Source organism: Erinaceus europaeus, chromosome 11 (genome assembly GCF_950295315.1).
Source record: "Erinaceus europaeus chromosome 11, mEriEur2.1, whole genome shotgun sequence".
Taxonomy (NCBI): Eukaryota; Metazoa; Chordata; class Mammalia; order Eulipotyphla; family Erinaceidae; genus Erinaceus; species Erinaceus europaeus.
In genome coordinates this window covers 68,733,331-68,751,659 of record NC_080172.1, presented here as the reverse complement: position 1 = coordinate 68,751,659, position 18,329 = coordinate 68,733,331, and the positions used below count along the sequence as shown (strand labels likewise).

The 18,329-nt window shown below is 41.8% G+C and overlaps 1 protein-coding gene and 1 long non-coding RNA gene across 2 annotated transcripts in view; both read right to left on the bottom strand.

The window, feature by feature from the left end:
• LOC132541405 (uncharacterized) overlaps window positions 1-18,329 on the bottom strand; it is a 101,315-nt gene that overhangs the window by 60,622 nt on the left and 22,364 nt on the right. The gene's annotated exons all lie outside the window — the stretch shown is intronic.
• AKNAD1 (AKNA domain containing 1) overlaps window positions 1-18,329 on the bottom strand; it is a 62,647-nt gene that overhangs the window by 27,699 nt on the left and 16,619 nt on the right. Inside the window, exon 7 of the mRNA XM_060201967.1 lies at window positions 6,006-6,162. Coding sequence (XP_060057950.1) covers window positions 6,006-6,162 — 157 coding nt within the window. The remainder of the gene's footprint in view (window positions 1-6,005; window positions 6,163-18,329) is intronic.

Sequence of the window (18,329 nt, the reverse complement as noted above, 5' to 3'; positions counted from 1 at the left end):
AAAATCAACACCAACGCTATCATGGTGCAGTCTTATCAATGCCTGCACAATGACTCCACAGCACCCAGCATCCTTTTTTTTTCTCCTAATCAAAAAAATTTCTGATTTGAAATTTAGAGGGGAAAAGGGAATAGAGAGGGAGAAGACAGAGACACCTACAGCCCTATTTCACCGCTGCTGAAGTCTCTCTCCAGCAGGTGGGGAGTGGGGACTCAAATCCAAGTCTTTGCACATGCTAACATATGTGCTCAATCGGGTGACTCCCCCCAACAATTCTTGTTTTAGTAAAGGAGATAAACATTTTCCCCTCTGCTTATTTATTAGGTTTAACTTCAAGGTATAATTATTCAAGTCATAAGCTTTGCCCATTAATTATTATTATTTATTTGTTTGTTTGGATAGAGACAGAGAGAAATCAAGAGGGGGGGTAGGAAGATAGAGAAACAGAGACACCTGCAGCACCACTTCACTAGTTGTGAAGCTTTCTCCCTGCATGTGGGGGCCAGGGCCTTGAACCTGGGTCCTTTTGCACTGGAGCATGTGCACTCCACCAGATGCACCACCACCTGGCATTATTATTATTACTATTACTATTTTAACTAGAACACTGTTCATCTTTGGCTTATGGTGGGTACTGAACCCACTACTTCAGAGCTTCAGGCAGTCTCTTTGCATAACCATTATGCTATCTCTCCCACCCTCTCCACTAATTTTTTTTTGGGGGGGAGGCACTGTTTCAGTATTACTAGTAAAAATAGATATGTGTTGATTCCTTGCTGTGCCAGGTGCTTCTCATGTAGTCTCCTTTATTCCTTGTTCCTTTTTTTTTTTTTTTAATAGCCCGAGAGAAGGAGCTTGCAAAAGAGACCACAGCATCAAAGCCTCATTCAATATGGTGGGGACCAGGTAGAACCTGAGTCACACACGTGGCAAAGCAGCACATTATCCAAGTAAGCTATTTCACCAATCCAAATTGTTGCTTTTTAAGGATGAATAACCTGAGACCAGAGCATAGTGGGCAAGGTCACACAGAGTGATAGATCCAGGGTCTGAACCTTCAGCTCTACTTGTGCTCTCTGCACACTTGTCAAAGCTCTCTGTATAATTCAAATTTCAATGCTGAACTTCATTTGCTCTTAATATTTTTCAGCTGTCTGCCATTCCATAATTGTGGATTCAATTTTACAAACGAAATGTTGATGTTGTCAAAGAGGAGGTCAGGAATCAGGAAGGTAGATTCAATTTAACAAATAGTCAAAGCAAAACAAAATAAGATAACAAGATGCCAGTTTTCCTTATATCACATTAGTAGAGTTGGGGGAAAAAAAAACCAGGTGAGGTCAGGTTGAAAACACTGTCATTTCTATGTGTTATAGTTGTGTAAACTGGCATCCCTTGCTAAAGATCAAATTAACAGAATTTTTTTTTAAAAATTCCCTTTTGTTGCTCTTGTTTTTTTTATTGTTGTTGTTATTGATGTCGTCGTTGTTGGATAGGACAGAGAGAAATGGAGAGAGGAGAGGAAGACAGAGAGGGGGAGAGAAAGATAGACACCTGCAGACCTGCTTCACCGCCTATGAAGCGACTCCCTTGCAGGTGGGGAGCCGGGGGCTCAAACCGGGATCCTTAAGCTGGTCCTTGTGCTCCACGCCAGGTGCACTTAACCCACTGGACTACCACCCGACCCCCTAAATTAACAGAAGTTTTAGTGTCTACCTTTTGAATAACTCACTAAACTCCTGGACCTTTATTCTAGGGGAAGAATCAGTGATGGCCCAACATTTGTATATAAAGTGATGTTATCCTAACCAGTGCTCACAATATCAAATAACTGAAAAAAAAAACTAAACTCATCATTAAAGGATTGGTTAAATAAATTATGGTACAGGGCTAGGCAGTGGCACATTCTGTAGAATGCACACGTTACTATGCTCAAGGACCAGGGGTCAAGCTCTCATCACCATCTGCAGGGGAGAAAGCTTCACGAGTGGTAGAGTTATGGTACCGGTGTCTCTCTTTCTCTCTCCCTCTTTATCTTTGTCTCTCTTAAAAATACACATACACACACTTGGGATGGTGGAGTTGTGCAGGCTCCAAGCCTCAGCACTGACTACAGTGGTAAAAAGTAAATTGGGGTACATCTATATAATATGGTACATTCCTCAAAAAACAAAGCTAAATTGTTTGAAAGTGGTATATTGAGAGGTCCATGATTTAATGCTGGGTGAAAAAAACACCATAAAGCAATATATATAATATAATCCCATTTTTGCAAAAATGTGTCTACATAGAGTAAAAAAAAAAAAAAAGGGATATATAGTAAAATGTCAGCAGTGACTCTTTTTTTCCAGTGAAATTTTTTTCCCTTTTTTTTTTTTTTTTGCTGCCCTTGTTGTCTTATTGTTGTAGTTATTATTGTTGGCAGTGTTATCCTTGTTGGATAGGACAGAGAGAAATGGAGAGAGGAGGGAAAGACAGAGAGGGAGAGAGAAAGACATCTGCAGACCTGCTTCATTGCCTGTGAAGCAACTCCCCTGCAGGTGAGGAGTGGGGCTCAAACCGGGATCTTTATGCCAGTCCTTGTGCTTTGCACCATGTGCGCTTAACCCACTGTGCTACCACCCGGACCCCCTCAGTGAAACTTTTTACTTTTCTCTATGTTCTGATTTTTTTTTTTTTGCAATAAGCATATGATTGTATAATTTTTTAAAAATAAAAATTCTGGGGGTAAATAACATAATGGTTATGCAAAAAGACTCATGCCTGAGGCTCCAAAGTCCCAAGTTCAATCCCTTGCACTACTATAAACCAGAGCTGAACAGTAAAATAAATAAATAAATAAATAAATATGTGTTCTGGGGGCCGGGCAGTAGCTAAGGGGGTTAAGAGCACATATCGCCAAGTGCAAGGACCAGTACAAGGAGTTTGAGCCTCAGGCTCCCTACTTGTGGGGAGGTCGATTCATGGGCAGTGAAGCAGGTGTGCAGATGTCTATTCTTCTCTCTGCCTCTGTCTTCCCATTCTCTCTCGATTTCGCTCTGTCCTGTCCAACAACAATACCAATACCAATAACAACAAGGGCAACGAAATGGGAAAAATGGCCACCAGGAGCAGTGGATTTGTAGTGTAGGCACCGAGCCCCAGCAATAACCCTGGAAGCAAATAATAATAATAATAATAAAGGTTCTTTTCTCCATATACACACACAACTGTGTTTTCTCTTACCACCTCTAGACTCTTACTTAGCAGAATGTAGTGAGCAGCCCTCTACCCGAGCTCCTAGACGTAGGATTCAGTGTTTCTTATCATTCGCCCTAGGCAAATTTTCCCACTTTTCCATGCTTCAGTTGTTTGCAAAAATGTCTTTGTAAACTATAAAGCTCTGAACCAACAGAATTGTTATTTTTACTGCTCATTATAATGCTGTCATCCTTTTAGACTCAGGGCAGTTTATTCTTCAAATCACTCCCAGTGAAAGAACCTCAAGGTGTGGCCCCAGATCAGTAATTTTGGCACCACCTGGGAGCTTGTTAGAACTCTAGAAATGCAGACTCGCCCTAGAGTCTAAGGTCTGCATTTTAGTCACACCCACAGGAAGTTTCCAAGCAGACTGCAGCTTGAAGGACCACAGGCAAGTTTCTCCTGGTGCTGAAAAACTGGGGAATGTTAGCAATACCAGCAGCCATTGCCTACATGAACACCCAGATGAGAGTATAACCGGTGATCCCATGCGAAGGCTGCATTCAGCAATACTGGTTACAAGAACCAACAGAACTTAACAGAACCAGGACCAGGTTGCTGGAAGTTACCCTAGAATTAGAGGACACTCTTGTGGTCATTTGATTAGGTTGGTTGTAGTAATAGCACCCCAGGGGTTAGTACTTTTTTTCTTTTAAGGCAGCTTGAATTTTAGAATCGGTTTCTTGAGCTACATGGGAGCCCCACTTTGGGGGGATGACTTGGTTTTGGATTCAGTCTGGTAGAGCATTTTGGGGGATTTCACTTTGTTTCAGCACTCCTGGGACAGTGGAAGGAGCCACCTGTTGTAGGGTACTGTGGGGACACAATGGCCTTTGCCTTTTTCTGTTCTCTAGCCCTCTCCACCCACGGTTGTATAGTCCAGGCCCCACAGTTTACTTCTCTACTAGAATTTCTCAGACCCTCAAGAGGGCTGCAGGGCAGCTCCTCAAAAAAAAAGGGCAATTCCTACTCAGTGCAAGTGATGGGGGAGCAGGGACAGGCAGTCACCCCCAACCCCTTTATGCCCACAGTCAGGATGCTCTCTGGGACTCTGGGGAGCACACAGAGGAACTTGTCATTAGGACTGCTTTCCCTCAGGTGACTCCAGATCAGTTCAGCACCCCATTTCTGACACACCATCATGTCCTGTCTGTTGTCCCTCCCTCCCCTCTCCAGTCCTCATCAGCTATCTCCTGAAAATGTAAGTTCCTCTGAAAAGCCTCTCCTACCAACAGAAGTTACTTCTGGTCATATCCCATGACATAATAGTCACAATAGCTGACACCCAACTAATGTGCTTATTATGAGTCAAACCATTTTAAGCACTTATATTAACTCATTTAAATACTATTAACAACCCTGAAAGGCAGGTATTGTTATCCCCCTTTTTACTGTTGGGGAAACTGAAACACCAAAGGTTTTCAAAACTTTCCCAAGATCACAAAGCCAGTATTGGGGTCCAGGCATTTTGGCTTCAGCGTCATAACAAATACATAATTGCTTCCTGCACAGTACTGTTAATATCCTGTAATCATGTATTAATTTCATTTGTTCACTGTATATGTCCTTCACAGAAATATAAGCATCTGGAGGGCAGATGATTTATCTACCTCAATTTATGTTATATTCCCCAGTACCTAGAAAGGTGCTTATCCTCAGCAAATAATTGCTGAACGAAAGAACCAAACTAGCAGTAAACTTTTTTTCTGGGGCAGTTGTCAGATTCTCACCCATCCACAACAGTTGTTGTGTACAAGGACATTTCAATGAGACACAATGTTGTGGGGACACAGGAGCCTGAGCAAAGATTTCTGCCTGGGGCTAGGGGCCCGGATGTCAAGATTATAAAAATAGCCTCTCAACCTTGCTCTTACGTGAATGAGATTTTTTCTAGGGATATGTGTTCAGGGGACTTAGAAAAGCTCACATTTATATGGTCTTCATCATCTTGATCTTAGTTCTTTTCTTGTTGTGTTTTGTTTCATTTTATATAGAGACAGAGAGGCAGAGATAGTGAGAGAGACCACAGCACCGAAGCATCAGCCAATGTGGTGGGAGTGAGACTCAAACTGGGGTCACAAGGAGCACACTGTCCAAGTTGGCTATTTCTCCTTTACCCTCAATTTTGACAAAAACCTAGCACGTTTTGAACATCAGCCACAGACTGTGTCCTCAGATACTGTGCAAAGAGCCAATTTAATGTAATTATCTAGATGATTCAGTTTCTCAGAATTCTAGTTTACTTTGAGATGTTCATGTAGTTGAGGCCACGAAAACGAAAAGGAATAGAAAGACAGTGCTGATTGACTTGAATTCCTAATCATGCAAATGTAGGCAATCCAAAAGGATTTAATTTGAGTAAAAGAAAATGCAGAAGTGAATTTATGGGGAATAGTTCTTTCACTGAAAGTATTTTTCTTACAAGAGGAAATACAAAATGATCAAGAAGAAAAATTACTTCTGCCAGGCATAATCCACCGACAATGGTACTATTTACCCAAAAGAAATGGCTCTTCAGCAGTTCATCAATTTAAATTGTGTTGTTACATCCTAAACTTATGAAATGTTTCAAAAACCAACACTTGGAATGACTTAGTTTTTAAATGCTGACTCCAGTTTAAAATAATATAATTCATGCACTTTGGGACATGAGATTTTTGTAGAATATTAAAAGGCAATTTGGTGATTCCACAAATGAGGTTTTGTATAAAGGCTTAAAGCCATTTTTCCTGGCATGAAACTAGGTTCTAAATTGCTGTTATTACCTCACTGGAGGGTGGAGAAGACATGGGTGCCAAGGCATCCAAGAGCACTGAAGAGCTCACAGGAAGAGAAGGAGCTGAAATGTATTTGTCTTTATCAGATTTCTCCTTAATATCTTCAAGCAGCATCTCCAAGTTGAAGATTTCACCTTCCACTTTTCTAAGTAAACATAAAGCAGGTTTCTTATTTGCTATGCTGACATTTTAGTTAGTGGCATCAGTTCTTGAATAGCATTGATCCATATTACTAGTGTTGTCTGCCTTCAGAGAGGAAGGATAATGTACACCAGCTGTGACTGGCATCCTGTTGATAGTTTCACGCCAAAAGGCCTGGGCTCTAATTACCGTTTTCTTATTTATTGACTCTGTCTTTGGGTAAGCGATTTAATCTCTCTTTTTTTCCCACCATCTAAACTATAATAAGGGAAAGTAATCTTTTAATCTGGATCTCATTACTTTGGGGTGTCCTTGCAGTTTTCAGAACTATAACTCTACGGAAATAACAATTTATAACAATTAAAAGGAAAGAAACAGTGGTCCAGGAGGTGGCGCAGTGATAAGGCTTTGGACTCTCAAGCTAGGTCCTGTGTTCAATCCCCGGCAGCACATGTGCCAGAGTGATGTCTGGTTCTTTCTCTCTCCTATCTTTCCCATTAATAAATAAATAAAATCTTAAAAAAAAATAAATAAAATGCATGAATAAGGTAACTAACAATCTAATCTATAAGTATACTAACACATAAACATATATATGCCAACATATGTATAAGTACATATTTTATTCAACACCCTAACATATATGTTCTTCCCATCTAATATAGTTTTAAAATTGCAATAAATTCTAAAATATTAAAATTATATAACCACTTTCCCACTATGATCAGGAATAAGGTAGAGATGTCTACTTTAGCCATTGTGAAATGAAAAACCCATAGGTAAAAGAATGAGAAAACTGCTCCTGGTGGACTCTTCCGCATTCCAGTATCCCGAGTGGCGGGCTCTGATTGCAACCAACCTGCTCTCACCTTTATTGTCAGCACCTTGATGGACTCTGTAACCAATTAGCCTGTGCCTCACCCAGCTTGAAACAGATAAAAATTGAGTTCTGCAGTACAAGTTTGTGCAGGTCTGGTAGGAATCAGCCTGTAACCTGTTAACTTCCTGCTCTCCCGGCAGCCTCAGCCTCGTTCTTTTGTTACTTTTGAGCTGTAACACTGGAGAGCAGTGTTATGGAATTTTTCATAACGATTGCTTTTCAGCATTATCTTGAAGCTCAAGTCAATACAGTAATACAAGAAAAGGAAATAGAGTATACACAATGGACAAAGAATAAAATTATCTTTGTTCATGGATGACATAATTGTCTGTGTAGAAAATCTGAGAGTGGGGACCAGGCGGTGGCACATATGGTTAAATGCACACATTACAGTGTTCAAGGACCCGGATTCAAGCCCCTAGTCCCTACATACAGGGGGAAAACTTCACAAGTGATGAAGGTGTCTCTTTGTCTCCATCTCCCTCTCTCTATCTCCCCCCTCCTCTCAATTTCTCTCTGTCTCTATCTAATCTTCTTCTTCTTCTAGCGTTTGCCCTTCTTCCGTAGCCAGTCAACAGCGTCTATCTAATAATGAATTTTAAAAGAAGAAAATATCAAAAGTCAACACACGCAGACACACACACATACACCTGGAGATAAAAAGCAATTATAGCAACATTTCAGGATATGAGTTCAATATATAAAAACCAGTTACAGGCCAGGTAGTGGTGTACCCAGTTAAGCACATTTGTTACAATTAGTCAAGACCCTGGCTCAAGCCCTTAGTCCCCATCTGCAGCATGGAAGCTTCACAAGCAGTATTGCAGGTGTCTTTCTTTCTCCTTCTGCATCTCCCCTTCCCTTCTCAATTTCTGTTGATGTAAAAACTCTGCAGGGAAAAAAAAAAAAAAAAACAGAGAGGAAGGGAGGGAATGGGAGGGGAGGTGGAAGGGGAAGGGAGGAGGAGAGAATTCTTTGCTCAAACCTCCATGTCCTCACAACAGTGTCTCTTTGGTCCTTGTACCTTTGTACCCACCCCAAATATCTGGCTCAATGCATGGCATTTAGTAAACTTAAAATCACGATGGTCTTTGTGGACTCAATGTTTTACAAGTAGTCTCCAAGGTTGACAGAATGTTATTCTCTTGTTTTGGGGAGAAGAGGCCAGGATGGTTCTCCTCCATGGTTACAGATTCACTATGGTCCCATTCTCAAAGAACTGCAGAGGATATCATAGTTTCAGGGAATGCTAAGCTTTTATTCAGGAAAAGTGAAAGCACACATACTAGAGGATGCATCAAGGAGGGAGGGAGGGGGAGAGAGAGAGAGGGAGAGAGAGAGAGGAGAGAGAGGTTATCCAATAAATGAGTAAATAAATAATAAAAAAAAACAAAATCTCAAAAAGAAGGGCAAGGTGGTGGCACACATTACAGTGCACAATTACCCAGGTTCAAGCCCCTGGTCCCCACCTGCAGGAGGAAAGCTTCATGAGTGCTGAAGCGGGGCTGCAGGTGTCTCTGTCTCTCTCCTTCTTTATCTCTCCCTGCCCCACTCTCAATTTCTCTCTGTCTCTATCCAATAATAAATTTAAAAAAATTTTATATTAATTTATTTTCCCTTTTGTTGCCCTTGTTGTTTTTCATTGTTGTTGTCGTTATTATTGTTGTTGTTGTTGATGTCATCATTGTTAAATAGGACAGAGAGAAATGGAGAGAGGAGGGGAAGACAGAGAGGGGGAGAAAAAGATAGACACTTGCAGACCTGCCTCATCACCTGTGAGGTGACCCCTCAGGAGGTAGGGAGCTGGGGGCTCAAACTGGGATCCTCTTGCCAGTCCTTGCACTTCGTGCCACATGCGCTTAACATGCTGCGCTACTGACCAACTCCCCATAAAAAAAAGTACTTTTAAAAATCTTGAGAAAGAATGAGAAAATTGTTTTTTGAATATTGACAGACTGAGTCTAACTTTTATTGATTTTATTGATTATTAGAGACAGTGAAATCGAGAGGGAAAGGGGAGATAGGAAGAGAGAAAGACACTTGCAGCACTGCTTCTCTGCTCACAAAGCTTCCCCTTGCAGGTGAGAACTGAGGCTTAAACCCAGGTCTGGCACAGTGTAACGTGTACAACTGAGGGTGCCACTGCCTGGCCAACCAACCAACTAATGATCTAACTAACACAGAGAGAAAAACAGGCAATGACAACATCATACCAGGGCTTCCATCATCCCATGTGGTGCCCAGGCTTGAGTCTAGGTCAGGAATATGTCAAGGCACATGCCCTGTCTGGCATGGTAAGCTCTCTCTCCCGTCTCCTGACTGTAAAGTTTAAATAAAGAGGCAAAAGATCCAGAATAAGCAACACAATTTTGAAGGGCTAGCACAAAGGTGGAGGTCTGATGGTACCCAAAAGGCTAAATATGCAGCGGGGGAGGTGGCTCAGCTGGTAGAGTGCATACCTTGAATATGGGAGACACCAGGTTTGATCCCCAAGGCCAAAGACATTAGATTGGTACTCTGGTCTCTAATCACTCACTTAACTCTCACTTTCTCAATAAATAAATAAATAAATAAATATTTAAAATGAAAAAGGACTTAGTATAAAGCAACAATAATCAAGGCAGTGTGGTATAAGTGAAAGAGTATACAAATAGAGCAACAGAACAAAATTAAGAGCTCAGAAATAAAGCTACATGTTTAACGTAGCTTAATCTCTCACAGAAGAGCAAAGGTAATAAATACAATGAAACAGAGTTCAACAAATGGTATTGAAGCATCCAGGTAAGCACATGCAAAATGTGACTCTAGAAACAGAACATAAACTAGTCATAAAAATTAATTAAAGGGAACCAGTTAAGTATACATGGTACCAGGGGCTGGGCAGTAGCACAGCAGGTTAAGTGTACATGGTGTGAAGCACAAGGACCAGCGTAAGGATACTGGTTTGAGCCCCTGGCTCCCCACCTGCAGGGGGGTCATTTGACAAGCAGTGAAGCAGGTCTGCAGGTGTTTGTCTTTCTCTCCCCCTTCTGTCTCCCCTCCTCTCTCCATTTCTCTCTGTCCTATCCAAAAAAAAAAAAATGTACATGGTACCATACATAAGGGCCCAGGTTCAAGCCCCCACTCCCCATGTGCAGTAGGGACACAGTGCTGTTGTGTCTATTTCTCTCTCTCTGCCTTTCTCTCCCCCCCTCAGTCTCTTTGCAGCTGAAATTGAAAAGGAAAAAAAGAAAGTCTACTAGGAGCAGTGGGAGCACGCAGGCATAAGGAGGAGGGAGAGGGAAAAAGACAAGAAAAGAATGGACTTATTAAGCCGTGAATAGGAACCTAAGATGTATATTACTAAGTAAAAGAAGCCAATTTGAAAAAGCTATAGACTGCATGATCCCAACCTTGTGATATTTGGGAAGAGGTAAGACAACAGTGACAATAAAACACTGGAGTCTGAGGAGAGATGAAAAGGCAAAATAGAATTTTTTAGGGGAGTGAAAAGCTCTGCATGTTACTATGGAGACAGATATGTTTTATGCTTTTGTCTAAAGTAACGGAATTCATACCACAAAGAATGAACCTCTGTAAACTAGGAACCAAAGGTTATGATGTATCACATAGACTCACTGCAGATTACAAACTGTGCAGTTGTTGATAGTGGAGACTGTGTTTATGTGGGGACACAGATAATTCTCAACCATTAAAAAGAGGAAGTAGTGTCTTTTGGGACAAAATGGAAGGAATTTGGGGTAATTATGCAAATAAAATACAGAAGTGAAAGATAATTACTAAATGGTTCCACTCACATGTGGTATATAATAACTAAGGTACACAAATGGCCCTAACCCAACAAAACTAACGCTTAAATGGTAAAAACTATGTGGTAGTTACTAGAAGGATAGAGATATGTGGGAGGGGAATGGGTTGAAGGGTCTTTTTGAAAATAAGAACCCTGTGGTCCAGGAGGTGGCACAGTGGATAAAGCACTAGAACTCTCAAGCATGAGGTCCCAAGTTCAATCCCCGGCAGCACTCTGTACCAGAGTGATATCTGGTTCTTTTTCTCTCTCCTCCTATCTTTCTGATGAAAAAAAAAAAAATCTTAAAAAAAAATAAATAAATAAAAATTTTAAAAAAGAAAGAAAAGGAGAACCCGAGCAACAGATGTATGGATGAGTCTTATACACAGATAGAAGCAAAAAAAAAAAAAAAAAAAAAGGTACTCCTGAAATTTCATTAATTATAATAGTCATAGTAAAACAATGCCAAATCAATAGCATATGTTTAAAGCAAAAGTCATCTACACTGGTTTTTGGACCTAACCCTTAGAAAGCTCTCAGTATGTCAAGAACTCAAGGATTGTATGGGTTTCTGTTTATTGTCACATACGTTCAAGTAAACCATATTCAGCTGATGAACTTTTGGTTGCTTTGAGGCAGCATTAACTGGGCTTTGGGAAATGCTGGAACCTCCTCTTCCCTACTGTTGAAAGTTTCTTCTATATATGGGATATAATTGCAGTAGAGACTATCTTGATTTATACTGGTGCCCATCAAGTGTGGATGTAACCAGGATATAAATAAGGTATTGCATAGTTTTGGTCTTAATGTTCACACAGGCCTGTTTTTAACTGCCAAGACAAAAGGAATTCCTTGGAAAATAAAGGTCCTTATTCTATTAGATTATAAAGCAAATAGTGAAAGCATATAGGACATATTTTCTCCGGGGGGGGGGATAAAAGTCATTTTTTTCTTTTTTTAAGCAAAAAGGTAAAGTCCCATCCTAGCTGTCTAATTACTTGGCACTGAAATAACAGGACACAGAGATCTCATTCGTTTTGAAAAGGGAAAATTGTGCTTTGGGAAAAGTACCTCAGGACACCAGTGCAGGATGCAAACCAATGAAATATTTTAGAATTAAGAATTATTTTGTGTCAGAATACTATGAATAGAAAATGCTGGGGAGGCAGGGCTACGAGCAGCAGCAGATCTGTCTCTCTCCTCTCCACTCCTTTCCCGGATCAACTAGGAATACCAAAGGAGACCACCTGGGACCACAACAAGACAGGACTAGAATGACTACAGGAACCCACCAAATCACTGGTGAGTGCAAACACACATTGCCGGTGACAGAGAGGAGCCTAGGGAGAGACTAAGTGGCTGGTAACAGTCAGACTGTCTATCAGTTGAGACACCACGTCAAGTCTGTTCCACCAACAAGGGGACAGCTGAAGGGAGGAGAGGGCTCCCCGGAGACTCACCAAGTGCAACTCTGAGTCTCCATTGCTACTGCCCTCAGAATCTGGAGCAGTGGCAGGGAGGGACACTGGGGGAAAAGATCTAACCAGGATGTCGTATGCTTTACAATGGTTTGTTCTAGCCCTCCCCCGCCAAGAGAATTGGATCAGTCCTATTAATTTCGCGGGCCTGCTTGGCCCCGCCCCAAGGAACCCCGGGAGAGGGTTCCTGAGTTCGAGAGTGCCAGAGTTCCTGAGTTCCTGAGTTTGAGAGTTTCAGAGTTACAGAGTAAGAGAGAGTTCCAGTGTGCCAGAGTTTCAGAGGGCTCTCAAGTACGAGAGTTCCAGAGTGCCAGAGTTGGAGAGTTCCTGAGTTCCAGAGTAAGAGAGAGAGTGCTTGTGCCACCGCAAAGAGACAGCAGAGTTCTGTTTGGTGATTAGTTTGTCTTAGTTTATGAATCGTGGTTCCTGAATAAAGAAATACAGCTTCCCTGCCCAGCCGTTGTCTCCACGTCTCTGTTACCCGCCCGTGAAGCAAGCCAGCCCGGCAAGAGCCTCCGAATTTTAACAACAAATGGCGCCCACGTGGACCTGACCTGCGCATCTCTCAGATAAGTAAAGACAATTTGGCTACCTATGCACTATGGCCTTCTCTTCTGCTTGTGAAGAGATCTCCAAAGGCCTCTGCTCTTTTTTCACGAGACTGTTTTGCTGTTTCTGGAACATTTATCTCTGGACCACTCTGTGGTTTCCACTCGCTCGGGCGAACTCAGAACAGCCAGCGGGAAGAGCCAGCGGGCGGGAGGCGAGGCGCGGAGCTGCCGTTTCCACCTGGTTAAACAGCCAGCCAGCCGGCTGTGCCCAGACAACCCCGTGCACCGTGCCCGCAGCCCCGCAGCCCCGCAGCCCGCAAGAGGCCGACGCCAGCACACAAGAGCCCCTGGAGCCCGAGGCCAGCCCACAGGAGCCGGCTCTCCACCGCGTGGCGCAGGGCACTGGACATGTGATCCCTCCACGCTGCTCGGCCACTGCGAGCAGGGCAGCAGACATGGCAGGGCCATGGGGCAGGGCCGCGGCCTATCATGGCCGCCACCCCTGGGCACCTAGGCCCATGCCTTCTACAAAACTGGCCTGCCTGCCCTCTTGCTATAAATTCTGGAACCATCCCGGGCCTCCCGGAACCCCAGGCTCCCCGCCGAAACTGGGCACACGAGATCTCCAGCCGCCGGTCCGGTCTGAAGGCAGACAAGCTGGAGTACACAGAGATTTGTGCAGAGATCGCAACCTGCAATTCCTAAAAGTGAAGCTGCGCGGGAAGCCACCTCCGGATGGTGAAACCCCCCCCCAACAACTAAGACAGTACAGATTTAAATTCGTGTTTAAAATGACATGTCTTCGTAACAAAGGTTTCTCTCCTTGTGTATTAATGACCATGTTTATGTGTATGTTTAAAGTTTGGTAAACAGTAGCTTTAAGGCTAAATTCTTACTAGTCAAAGTTAAATGAAAAAGGTTTTCAACGTAATTCTCATAAAGATAAAAATTAACTTACATTTAAAGTCTGAGGTAAAAATTAGTTAACAATCAATATATTTTAACTAAGTTGGTCTAAACAAAAGGTTAAATAGACTTGTTGATATGTAAAACACTACCTTCTCTATTAGAAATGGTAGATCGCACAATGGCTATGCTAATTATTCTCATGCCTGAGGTTTCCTCTCCAGCCCACACCTAGGGTGTGTCTCCATCTTGAATGGGTGTAACAAAAGGTTAAAAGACGTTGTTGATATGTAAAAGTCTCAAATTCCTTCTCTATTAGAAACGTTGGATCGTGCAGTAGATATGCTAATAACAAGTTTTGTTTCATAGTAAGTAAGTTGCAGCCAGCTGCCTGTGGGACTCTAGGCCGTTCCCCACCCCCATGCAATTGCCCGAGGCAAGTAGCCCACCAGAGGCAAGAAATGTTTTTTTTTTTCAGATATGGCCCCCTCAGGCCTTCCCTTGGCAACATGCTGGTTTTTGTTATATATGTTTCTGTTCACCCCACACCCTTGATACTATAGTCATTTAGCTAAAAAGAAAAGGGGGGAATTGTCGTATGCTTTACATTGGTTTGTTCTAGCCCTCCCCCGCCAAGAGAATTGGATCAGTCCTATTAATTTCGCGGGCCTGCCCAGGGAACCCCGAGAGAGGGTTCCTGAGTCAGAGAGTTCCTGAGTTCCAGAGTTCAAGAGTTTCAGAGTTACAGAGTAAGAGAGAGTTCCACAGTGGAAGAGTTTCAGAGGGTTCTCCAGTAAGAGAGTTCGAGAGTTCCAGAGTTGGAGAGTTCCTGGGTTCCTGAGTTCCAGAGTAGGAGAGAGAGTGCTTGCGCCGCCGCAAAGAGACAGCAGAGTTTTGTTTGGTGATTAGTTTGTCTTAGTTTATGAATCGTTGTTCCTGAATAAAGAAATACAGCTTCCCTGCCCAGCCGTTGTCTCCGCGTCTCTGTTACCCGCCGTGAAGCTAGACCCGCCCGGCCAGAGCCTACGGAATTTTAACAACACCAGGAAACTCAGAGAAGACCTATACCTCGGTGGCATAGCTGTGGGGCTGTGAAAGTCTCTTTGCATAACCACTGGACTATCTCTGCCACACCCTGCCTTATCTCTTGGTCAGGAGTCAGTGATTAAGCTAAGAAGCCTACTTATAGTTTAGAAGCCCTCAGGCTCCCATAGCCTACAAAGAAGAAAAAAAAAAAAAGAGGTTTTTAAATCACTGAGCTCCAACTCAGGGATTAAAATACTATTGAAACAACTGTTAACTTCCACCACTGTGAACCCTTTAATTACCTTACTTAGACACAAGTCAATACAGGAAACAGTGATCAGTAATTTGAAAAGTACTAAGAGAGGGAACTCATAACATAATATATAAAATGGGTAAACCAACAAGAAGAAATATTGGAGAAAAGAACCAGGACAGCAGTCCAGCTAAAAGGCCCCAAAGGGAGAAGCACAAAGTAATGAGGTCAACATCCAAACATTAAATAAGAAAATAATCAAAGGAGTTAGTAAAGAGTTTGAAAAAATTGTAATTGGAAATACAGGAACAACAAATGAGACTCTGCAAGAAAACACTAACTATCTCAAGGTTATTAGAGAGCTAAAAGCTGAAATAGCTGAGCTAAAAACACAACTAGTTGAACAAGCTAAAACAGTATCAGAACAGGGAAACAAAATAGATGAACTCCAGAAAGCAGCAGAGAGCAGAGAGAATAGAATCAATGAGGCTGAAGACAGAATTAGCAAGATCGAGGACAAATTAGAGACAACTAAAAAGGAAGTAAGAGATCTCAAAAAGAGATTAAGAGATGCTGAAAACAACAACAGAGACCTATGGGATGACTTCAAAAGAAGCAATATACGTATTATTGGCTTACCAGAGGAAGAAAGAGAGGGAGAGGAAGAAAGCATTCTCCAGGCCATAATAGCTGAAAACTTCTCTAGTCTACACAACATCAAAGACATAAAGATTCAAGAAGCCCAAAGGGTCCCAAACAGAATTAACCCAGACTTAAAGACACCAAGACACATCATATTTAGAATGGAAAGGAATAAGGATAAAGAAAGGATCCTGAAGGCTGCAAGAGAAAAACAAGGAGTCACCTACAGAGGAAACCCCATAAGATTAGCAGCAGACTTCTCCACACAAACACTACAGGCCAGAAGAGAATGGCAAGATATCTATTGAGTGCTCAATGAGAAAGGCTATCAACCAAGAATACTATATCCTGCTACATTGTCATTCAGACTAGATGGAGGCATCAAAACCTTCTCAGACAAGCAACAGTTGAAGGAATCAACTATCACCAAGCCTGCCCTGAAAGAAGTTCTGAAAGGTCTTCTATAAACAGTCAGACCATCACAAATAGGACATATATCAAAACACTCTAAAACTCTACAATAATGGCATTAAAATATCTTCAATCTTTAATATCAATAAATGTCAATGGCCTGAATTCACCTATTAAAAGACACAGAGAAGGAAGATGGGTCAGAAAATACAACCCAACAATATGTTGTCTACAGGAAACCCACCTAACTCAACAAGACAAAAAGACTTAAAGTGAAAGGATGGAAAACTATCATATAAGCCAATGGCCCACAAAAAAGGGTAGGAATAGCTATTCTCATATCTGACATGATAGACTTTAAAATACATAAGATTAAAAAAGATAGGAATGGACATTACTTAATGCTCAGAAGATCAGTCAATCAAGAGGACATAACAATTATTAACATCTGTGCACCCAATGAGAAGCCATCTAAATACTCAGATGAGAGTTTAATAACCAACATATATAAAGAGCTTGCCAAACTCAACAACAAGACAACAAATAACCTCATCCAAAAATGGGGGGAGGACATGGACAGAATATTCACCACAGAAGAGATCCAAAAGGCCGAGAAACACATGAAAAAATGCTCCAAGTCTCTGATTGTCAGAGAAATGCAAACAAAGACAACAAGATACCACTTCACTCCTGTGAGAATGTCATACATCAGAAAAGGTAACAGCAGCAAATGCTAGAGAGGGTGTGGGGTCAAAGGAACCCTCCTACACTGCTGGTGGGAATGTAAATTAGGCCAACCTCTGTGGAGAACAGTCTGGAGAACGCTCAGAAGGCTAGAAATGGACCTACCCTATGATCCTGCAATTCCTCTCCTGGGGATATATCCTAAAGAACCCAGGTTTTGGAAGCAACCCAGGTGTCCAACAACAGATGAGTGGCTGAGCAAGTTGTGGTATATATACACAATGGAATACTACTCAGCTGTAAAAAATGGTGACTTCACCATTTTCAACCGATCTTGGATGGACCTTGAAAAAATCATGTTGAATGAAATAAGTCAGAAACAGAAGGATGAATATGGGATGATCTCACTCTCAGGCAGAAGTTGAAAAACAAGGTCAGAAAAGAAAACACAATTAGAACCTGAAATGGAAATGGCATATCACACCAAAGTAAAAGACTCTGGGGTGGGTGTGGGTGGGTGGGGAGAATATAGGTCCAAGAAGGATTCAGAGGACCTAGTGGGGGTTGTATTGTTATATGGTAATCTGGGGAATGTTATGCATGTACAAACTATTGTACTTACTGTTGAATGTAAAACAGTAATTCCCCAATAATAAAAAAAATAGTACTAAAAAAAAAAAAGAAAGAAAAAAGAAAATGCTGAACTTACAAATATGCAACCTACTAAGTGGGTTCCTCTAACTCTTACCAAGAAATTGCACAGAACAACCCCAGCCTTGAGAATACTTATTTATTTCCTTTTTGTTGCCCTTGTTTTTATTGTTGTTGTAGTTATTATTGTTGCTATTGATGTCATCACTGTTGGATAGGACAGAGAGAAATGAAGAGAGGAGAGGAAGACAGAAAGGGGGAGAGAAAGATAGACACCTGCAGACCTGCTTCACCACTTGTGAAGCGACCCCCCTGCAGTTGGGGAGCCAGGAGCTCAAACCGGGATCCTCACACCAATCTTTGCGCTTTGCACCATGTGTGCTTAACCTGCTGTGCTATCGCCCAACTTCCCCTGGAGTACATCTTAAACTATTTGAATTAAAGATAAAGGATCATGTTGCCATAAAAATGGCTTGTTGGAAACATCAGCATGAGCATTCGTCCAACTCTGAGGTGAAGTAACTCAGAAATTATTTGACTTTAAGCTTAAACTTTTCCCTTCATTAGAATTTGTGGGTTGCTCACCCCAACATTTAAGCAACCTAACAGTGAACCTCTCCAGAATATTCTCCTTTGGACTTGTCAATATATAAATTCCTTATGCAATTTGTATAGAATATGCGGGGCAGGGTGAGGGGAGAGAAGAACTAGGCAAAGTATTTTAAAGGCAAGAATGTAAAGATGACAGAAGGAATGTAGCAGAAAGTCGGTGTTAGGGATTAATTTGTGAACCTATATAGGGTTTTCTCATGTCCTCTAGGTTAATTCTAATGCCATTCAACAAAAATTCAAGATGGTGGCATAGTTGCTTCTTCAGGAGAACTTCACCCCTTTTGGAC